Below are 9,629 nucleotides of genomic sequence, written 5' to 3'. Positions count from 1 at the left end.
GTCATAACAGACATGACATTTAAGCACTTTTGAGAATTTCAGCCAGTTTTCTTTTACATAGAAACTAAGACTTGCTGTAGCGTGACACTAAATCCTTGATTTTTGTGCTCAAACACAGTAGTAAAATCATGACAAATTCCATTACTTTCTTTGTTGTCTTTTGTTAACTCAAATCCTTTACCAAACACTGATACATACCAATTATAATGTTTCATTGTGCAATTCAGTTTTATTTACACAGTTAGATATCACTGAATTATAGAATACAGTTTGAATGAGCCAAGATGGTGGGACAGCATTATTTTAGTATACCATGATTAACAAAACTCAAAAAATGCAGAAGTAAATTTAAATTTTTATTCACCTTCAACTACATGGAATCTCTCTCTCTCTCTCTCTCTCTCTCTCTCTCTCTCTCACACACACACACACACACACACACACACACACACACACACACACACAAATTGACATAATGTACAAGACCACCTTTATGTGCATTAACAATATTAGGAAAAGGATAGTTTGCTATTCGCTGTAAAGGTGACATGTTGAGTTGCAAACAGGCACAATGTAAAGACTGTTACACATTTAGCTTTTGGCCAAAGACTTCTTCAGAAAACAAAACACAAAAAGATTTACACACACAAGCACACTACCTGCACACATCTCCACTATCTGCAGTGGGAGATATTGGTCATGTGTGCTTGCTAGTGTTAATCTGTTTGTGTTTTGTTTTCTGGAGAAGGCTTTGGCCAAAAACTAAATGTGTAACATTCTTTACATTGTGCCTGTCTGCAACTCAACATGTCACCTTTACAGTGAGTGGCAAACTATTTTTTTCCTAATATTGTTGATATTCCAACCTGGAGTTTACTTTTTTTTAAACACTTAATCACCCCTCACAAAATCCTTCTCTGCTTTGTGGAAAAAAATCTAGCCTGAGATTCAATCTTGGCATTCACATTTACATTGTTTTCTTCTGAGAAAGAAAAATCTTTATTAAGATTACCAATGATCTTCTTCAGATCCTTCAATACTTTGGCCTTAGTCTCCTGTCCACACTGTGTTCCTTTGCTGAGTGCAACTATAGTTTCACAGTGAGACATCACATCCTGTGCAAATGTGTCAGCAGATTTTTCTGAATTGCCAGAAAGCAATGCTGACACATATTCATTGTCTGCACTAGAGGGCAAGGAACACTGTTCACTCTCCTGGACAGCACCAGACAATGATTTAGCACATGCATGTATATGCTTACATATGTTGAAATTTAAAATGTTGTCTAAACAGCTGCATTTATACGAATGTACACATATGTTGCAGGTATTGCACTTAAGTGAACATTTTCTTTCGCATATCAGTTCTGAATTTTTTACAACAACATACACTTCACAACCAGTGGAAGAAAGCACTTCCCACAACCCTTCACCCCTGCATAAAATCATCCCATTTGTTATAGTTGAGCTATCGTTGTGGCTTGCTTTCACTCTTGACGCCCTAGAGCACTGCTTACGTTTTGAGAGCTTCACTAAGCCCTCATATACTTTGTCTCTCACTAAACATAACAAAGCATTTAATGACTTATCCAGCCTTCTGCACTTTTTCCCTTCTAGATAACTGTATTTAATAACTTTATGTAGGGACTCCAAGTAATTGTTTGTATTAATGCCCAATCGGTGCCTAAAACAATACGCCCACTTTTCCACTCGCTGGCAGTACATCTTAAGAAAGTACCTGCCAAATTCTGCAGTATCCGGATCATTCAATAAGTCTTCCATCACTTTCTACAGACTACAACTAAAAACATCTATATCCAGTTCAGTCTGAAGTCGCTTTAGTGAACTAAACACTGCTGATTTTTTCTCACTACCCCCAGAAATTCTCCTTAAATTCTGAGACCAGTTCCGTTGTATATGCCAAGAACACAGCAACTGGTTTGGCACAGGTCCCATTACTGCTGACCATGCATTATAAAATGCTGGTGCATCGTCAGACATAAACACATTGGTCTTTACAGTGCCCACCCTTTCTCTCACACATTTGAAATAAAAAGACAGTAAGCACATGTCTCCCCTATTTGAAAAACAAAATGCAACTGGCATTCCAGCACCATATCTATCAACAACGACAATAGTAAAAAGTTGAAAATCGTATGCAGTCATGCCATGAGTGCCATCCACACATATTTTATCTTCTCCATACTTTAGAAGTTGTTCAGCCTGAAAGTCTGTCATTATAATAAGAATGAAGTCTTCATCTTGAAAATTAGGATCCACTTGTTTTTGCTGCTTGAAATACAGTACTGGGTTGTCACTTTGTCTCTTCATTTCTTCAACCCACAATTTCACACTCACTGCATCATTTTCATGCTTCTTCGTTGCATAACCAATATCAAAATCCCTTTTTATATTATGCAAATCTTTTTTCTCAAGGAGATGGATTCTTTCCACACTTGCAGCGATTGGTGCACTTCGGACATCTTGTAAGACTCGTCCAACAGGTACACCCTGTGACAGCCATCCTGAAAAAAGAAAAAAAAAGGAAATAAAAATGAAGCACATTGATAGACCCTACGTCTGTTCACACAAATAAATTTGATAATTTCATGTTTCATGTACATAAGTGTAACATAATCCATTTTACCTGCCAACTCTGCCCTCTCGTTCCCATGCAGAAATGTTCTTCCAACATCTTGGGTGTGTCCCATATGTTTTGGAAAAAATTTTAAGCAGCATTTGTCCTCTGTTATTGCCACTTGCATGTTGGATGGGCAAGTACTGCCTATTTTATTCGTGCCCATACTTTTGACACACCTGGCACCTGTTCCTTTAGAATTGAAATTGAAAGAGCGATGGCAGTGGTAATATCGAACACGTTTTTCTAGTCGCTCCTGCTCCGAACAATTCATTACATAACGAACATGGTTTACTTTTTCGTAAGAAATTTTCCACTCTTCAAAGTCTGAAAAAATGTTAAGACAGTATTTTTAAGTCATGTACTTGGGATCAACAAAATTTACTAAAACGTGACTAACACAATAAATATAAAAAACAAACCTGCAAGACAACCAAATTCTATCTCCTGGCACTCAAAACTAACGTCATGGTTCTCTTGAATATGTGTTCTCAGTGTGTCATAGGTGAGAAACGAGAGAGAGCACTGTGGGCAAATAATGCGGCATTTCCGACTGTTTTCCTCCGACTTCATGCCATGCACAGTTATTTGATGACGTTTTAATGAACTGCATCTCATAAATGCAATTCCGCACTGGGGACACAATTCACTGCCTTTTCCTTTTTTAGACACATGGATATCAAGTTCATGAACTTTCCTCATATGGGCGTAGAGGTTCTTTCGCATTTTAAACTCTGAACTGCATTCCTCACACTTATAGAGCGTTTCTTGGGAATCACTCATGTTTGCTAAAACAAACTAAACAATAACAAGAAACAATAACAAAACGTAACAGCAGCAACGAAATAACAAGAAGCAGCAACAAACAACGAAAGCAGTTAAATGGAGCACAAGGCAAACATCAACATGAATGGCGTCTTCGAACAGGATGCCTCGTCACGTGAAACCAACTTCCGGTCAGTAAACGTCAAAACAGCCAAGTGCGTACTGTCGGGAGACACTCCCCTGTTAGGTGTTGAAGACACAACATGTAGTCTTCCAATGCTGACATTCATTCATAGTTAGTAGCGCTTATTACGAAGTCTGTGTCATCCAAAAGCTGTGGCTGGTTAGACAGCTTCAAAAATAAGAAAACTGATGCATCACAATTATCGGCATGTACAGTATTATTACAAAAAATATAAATAGTTTAAGCATTTTACTATAAATACATTTCATCTACCATCAAAATTTTACGAACTATGACAGATTTACTAGTTTTGGTGGAAGTTCGGTAAATCCATTTACTTTCCACACTCAAGTGGAATATTGCGGGCGTCGTTCTGCTTACTTATTTATTTATTTCCTTTAATCTATCCAGTGGGAAGACCTGCACTTCCACGGATGTGACCATTCTTTGAGCTATAGATTCAGAAAGCCGTCTTGCTGTCTTGGACAGTGGACAGCTTGGTGCAGGTGTTGTGTTCGTGTAATCATGCGTCTTACTTAAGGAATCTAAATTCTTCTTAACATAATGGAAGCACAAATATACATAATAGCTGTAAACAGTCATTTTCAATTTTGTGAATCACGGCATTCATAAATTATTCTCAAGTAGCCGTAGAGTTAAAATTTTCCGTTTACTCTCCAACCGAAAGCGGGGGTGCACGGCCTGTCATGACACTTGTGCAGATGACAATTTCACATAATCGTGAAGAAATATGTACTGTCCGACGATGAAGATTGCACACAACTCACTCCCCAGTTATTATCATGTGCTCACCATATCCAGTTCGAATTGTTTTGAAACGTTACCGAAGTGCTACTATTAAAAATAATGCGATTCGTAATTTCTAACTTTCTTAACCTTGTAAATATCATCATCATCAACAGCAAACACAGTATAAACTTGTTTTTTGGGCCTTGGGGATGCCAACCAGCTGCTGTCAGTGAATTTTTGAGTATTTGCTATAGTGGTGGTACACTGTTAAAATCTGTCTAAAATCATGTTTTTTTTCAAAATGATTGTTGTGCATATTCACTGTTACTACGCAATATTGAACAGACAGTAAATAGTATTACGTTCCATAACAACATTTAACTTTTGTGACATGTTGGCCCATCTCCAGGATAACCGCTGAAAAACAAACGCCTACTGCTGAGTGTATCGACGTTTTAACGATATCGCTTCAGTGTTCTCAGAGTGCCGAACTGCCGCTTTATCGGTACTCTTTTTTATCTTTATTGTTATTTTAAACACCTTGTACAAAGGTGTACTCATTCCCCAGTTATTATCATGTACTCACCATATCCAGTTCGAATTGTTTTGAAACGTTACCGAAGTGCAACTATTAAAAAAATGCGATTCGTAATTTCTAACTTTCTTAACCTTGTAAACATCATCATCAACAACAGCAAACACAGTATAAACTTGTTTTTTGGGCCTTGGGGATGCCAACCACCGGGAGTGGTACAATTTATGACTCGGTGCTCTGTTTACTTTCGCCCAACTTATAGAATTCGCCGCACGCCGCTAGTTGTAAACACTTAAACAGCTCAACGTTTCGATTTATGTGTAATAGTGGTGGGCAGGAAATCGCGTATCTGTTAGAAATCACAGTGATTGAGAAGTCACAGATATCACAGTAGCAACTTTACAGAATCTAACTGCGATTTCAGTCACAGTTAGCAGTCGCAAGTAGTATTTCACATTCAAAGACGTGAGCCATCTATTGGTCGAATTTAGCACTGCTTTCTACGATTTCAGTCACAAGTCGCAACTAGCAACTAAAAAGCGCGGTTAACAGTGGCATCTGTTGGCCGAAGTTCGTACTACGTCCATCTCTGCGGTACGCTATGGAGTCTAACTGCGATTTCCGTGACAAGTCGCAACTAAGAGTCGCAAGTAGCAACTAAAAAGCGCAGTTAGCACTGCCATCTGTTGAGCAAAGTTCATACTACGCTATTCGCTACCGAGTCAAACTGCGATTTCTGTGAGAAATCGCAACTAAGAGTCGCAAGTAGCAACTAAAAAGCGCAGTTAACATACTTTTCCTAGTGTCATCTGTTGACCGACGTATGTACTTCGTGATTAGAGTCTTGTGCCTCACGAGATCGATGTGCTGTGTGTGCATATGAAGGGCTTATTTCAATAGTGGTACAAGTCCATTTTTGTTAATTTTGAGACATAGAGTCGTAAAGTTAAATGAGTGCTGAAAAATCTGCAGTTGAGATACCAGAAATATTCGAGCATATGGCTTCTTGCTAGAGATGAACCTTTATTTATGTTTGTTTGGATCACTAATTTCAGAAGCATTATAGACAGAAAAGTGTAGGTAATGGACTTGTACCACTATTGAAATAAGCCCTTCATATTATATGACGACATGCACATTCAGCATCAGTTATGGTTGGTCAAATACTGCTGTGACTCTGAATGTATTATATTAATAAGAAGCAACATTGCCTTTTTCTCCTGAAAATATCAAGTAACGTAACAAATGTGTTTGATTCTGCTTCCAATTACAGTTTTGGTTAATACTCCACATGCCTACAGGACTTTGCAATGTTAACACAGCAGAACTCAGACATCTGTATAAGTGTAGAGAAATTAAAACAGTCATATGAATGCCTCACTTTTGTTCCGACACAGTTCAAGACTCCGGAGAAAAGTTTTACACCTGGTGTTCTACATGGCAACTTCACACACTAGAACTTTTTGCCGACACTGCTACCACCTACATAAGTAAGCTTTTCCTGTGTCACTTTCAAGTAATGCACTCAAGCTATTCCTGATTTAACTGGGAGATCTGTACTTCCCACTTTCATATCAACAGCCTCAAAATGCATATTGTAGACTTCGGGATATGTTACAGGTCAGTGTCACACCAAGATTGTGGAGAAAGGGGGGGGGGGGGGGGGGCACGTCGGTATCCAGCAAGTGTTTACCAATAAATAAGTGGCGGAAAATTACGGGTATAGGACGGCTTAACATGTGGAAACTGAGATTTTTATTATTCACTCAATGTATTTAACATTTATTATTCCTTTAAAATCGCACAACAACTTCAATGAAACACTTTAATCAGTCACACACTTATTTCATAATTATTTCACTTTTAAACTGCAAATCCTCTAAGAGCTGTCTTGAATCTTCACGAGTCTCTCTCAACAGCCTTGATGTGGATAGATATGTACAGCAACCAGTAATCAGTCAGAACTGCGTCTGCAAAAACACAAGGATTATTAAACAATTTTTGCTGTCACTAATTACTAGCAATATAATTGACAGAGTAGATTGCTAATATTTGCTATATCACATTCGCAAGAACGATGTCACTGAAGTAATTAAGTCCATCAAACCGCTTAGAAACTAACCTGTCGTCTGACGAAAACGGTCTTTAGACTGGCAATTTCTTCAGATCTGTTGACAATGATATTTTGAATTTATCACTTTACTGAGTGACTGAAATGTAGTTCAGGTACCTATGAACATAACAATATGTTAGAATTCATTTTCTAAACACGAACTATTACGGTACTGTGCGGCTACTTACATATTAATTGCACTATTAATATTTTCACAGTTGTTTCTTTAATACAAAATTAAAGCCAACGGAAGAATAAACGTAAAACATACTTACCAATGACAGGTTTGTTGAGATGCAATTTTCTGTGTGGACAGATGTAACTTTTTCATACAGTGGTACGTCGCAGAAACCGCAGGAGTCACAGAAATCGCAGAAGTAGCAGAAGTCACAGAAATCGCAGAAGTAGCAGAAATCGCAGAAGTAGCAGAAGTCGCAGAAATCGCGGAAGTAGCAGAAGTAGCAGTGGCGGAGGGATACGCGACTTAGGTTCCTTAACTGCGACTCGTAACTGCGACAAATCACAGTTAAGGATAACAAATACTGAAAAGTAGCATTCACAGAAATCACTGATATCGGAAAATCGCAGTTTAGCCCATCACCATGTGTAACTGTAAATAGATAGTTACCGACTTAAGAGTATCGTTGCAGTGAAATATCGCTGATCGACAACTCTCACACCGCGTAAAGGCCCGTCCACACGCAACGATCTGTCTGTGCAAATGTCTGCGCACATCACATCTGCGCAGACAGATCGTTGCGTGTGGACAGAAGATTTGCACCAACCTGAGGTGTGTGCAAACCTGGAAGTTGGAGTTGGAGGTTTGAGCGAAACCTCTCAAATCTGTGGGTTCAAACCACATCTGCGCAGACAAGTTGGAGCGTGTGGACAGGAGATCGCCGCAAATCTGGCGCGAAACAGCTGTTTGCTCAGTCTAGTGTTTGTATTTGTGCGCACAGGGCATTAAAATGGCTGATACTCGTCAGTGTTCTCGAGAGTTTGTTAGTGAATTCATTGAAATATATAGAAACCACCCATGTTTCTGGAAGATTAAAAGTAAAAAATATAGTGACCGAGACAAAATGACGGCACCATACAATGCTCTAATTGAAAAATTGTGGGTAGTTGACCCCTCGGCAAAGAGAGAAATAGTAATAAAAAAATAAAAAATTCTTTGCGAACTGTTTACCGAAAAGAGTTATCCAAAGTTCAGAAACCTAGAAGATCGGGTGTAGGAGTAGATCAAGTATACCAGCCAACGTTATGGTATTTTGATCTGCTTGGCTTTCTTAAGGTTCGCCCTGCAAATCTCGCGGTAAATTTATGTGAGAAAACTGCTTTCCTTTTCCAGCCACTGTCTACACCATTTTGACCGCTTTCTCTGTTTCCTGCGGTTGGTCTGAATGTTTTTTGCAACGCAAGTTGCGAACACAGACCACAACAGAACTTCCTCCATTTCTATATATTAAAAGAACTGAATTAAATTTTTGACGTTTACGGGGAGTGTAGTCGCTAGCCACTGATATTTCTTTTTTCCACCGACAGATGGCGGGCGAGTAGTAGATTGGGGTTTGTGTCGTGTGAACACACCACATTTGCAGCGATCTTTTGCATGTACAGACATCTGCGCCGATGTCTGCGCAGACAGATCGTTGCGTGTGGACCGGGCTTAATCAAGACCACCTACAATACATTTATTGTAGGTGGTCTTGACGTAATTCGTTTGTCGTCATCTTGCCCCATGATATCTACATCTAGAACCACACCTTTAATGATGGTGTTACGAATATATTACATCCCATTCAGACAATCATTCTTCCCTCGCTCCATATGGAACGGGAATAGACCCTAATAACGGGAACAATGCGACGTATCCTCTGTCATGCGCTTCTCGGTCGTTGCAGAGTATGATTCTAGATGTAGATATCATGGAGCAAGATGACGACAAACGAATTACGCGGTATCAGAGTTATCGTTTCTTGAAACTTTGTTAGGAGACTTTCTCAGGACAGTTCATGTTTATCTTCAAAAGTCTGCCAGATCAATTTCTTTAGCATCATCAATACAATGGTTATGAGATGTCAAGTGTATTAAAGTAATTACTCAAAATGCTATGTGACTAATTTGGTAGTTATTAGGATTGTTTCCACCACTATTTGAAGACATCATGTGTCAAAGCATACGGGTGTATTGTCAGTTTCATATTTTCCAATATACCGATTGTGCGCGCTGTTAAATTATTTTTCATATTTTGACGCTGTAGGTACTATTATACAGCAGCGTATGCATTATCAGTAAATCAGATAGACTCAGCTTTACAAAAGGCCTTAAGTACGACGCACTTGTTGTTGGAAAAGTGCAAATGTTACAGTGTCTATTTAATATCTCATTTGATTTCATGAAACAAGACCTTGAAAACATTGCGAGGATGAATAATGCAGCGTCTGTTGTTATTTTCCTCCACCTATGGTTTTAACCGTTCACAAGTAACATTAATCTCAAAACCCACAAAGTATGTCTTTATAATTTATTCATTTATTTCTAGTTCTATAGAACTGAATCCGAACAGTTCTCAGGACAGTTTTACAAATTATTGTTTAGTACAGAATTACACTGAATTTATGTGATGAAAGATATAAACAATG

At 38.6% G+C, this 9,629-nt stretch overlaps 1 protein-coding gene across 1 annotated transcript; it reads right to left on the bottom strand.

Annotated features, from left to right (window-relative positions):
• LOC124717143 lies at nt 1-3,565 on the bottom strand. Its single transcript, XM_047243894.1, has 3 exons — nt 3,060-3,565; nt 2,647-2,964; nt 1-2,524 (listed from the first exon to the last, which is right to left on the bottom strand). Exons 1-3 carry the CDS (start codon nt 3,418-3,420, stop codon nt 1,788-1,790), a joined length of 1,416 nt encoding a protein of 471 aa, XP_047099850.1. The 5' UTR covers nt 3,421-3,565; the 3' UTR covers nt 1-1,787.
• Between the last annotated feature and the right edge of the window lie 6,064 nt (nt 3,566-9,629).

The sequence above is a fragment of the Schistocerca piceifrons genome, chromosome 9, assembly GCF_021461385.2.
Source record: "Schistocerca piceifrons isolate TAMUIC-IGC-003096 chromosome 9, iqSchPice1.1, whole genome shotgun sequence".
In the NCBI taxonomy this organism is placed as follows: Eukaryota; Metazoa; Arthropoda; class Insecta; order Orthoptera; family Acrididae; genus Schistocerca; species Schistocerca piceifrons.
This window is presented reverse-complemented; position numbering and strand designations above follow the sequence as displayed.

Bases quoted from the DNA above. Each gene is read 5' to 3' on its own strand.
- LOC124717143 (XM_047243894.1), bottom strand. From the start codon at position 3,420: ATGAGTGATTCCCAAGAAACGCTCTATAAGTGTGAGGAATGCAGTTCA. The intron at 2,965-3,059 runs GTTTGTTTTTTA...ACATTTTTTCAG, and splicing joins AGAATTTGGTTGTCTTGCAG to ACTTTGAAGAGTGGAAAATT. The intron at 2,525-2,646 runs GTAAAATGGATT...TTCTTTTTTCAG, and splicing joins CGAGAGGGCAGAGTTGGCAG to GATGGCTGTCACAGGGTGTA.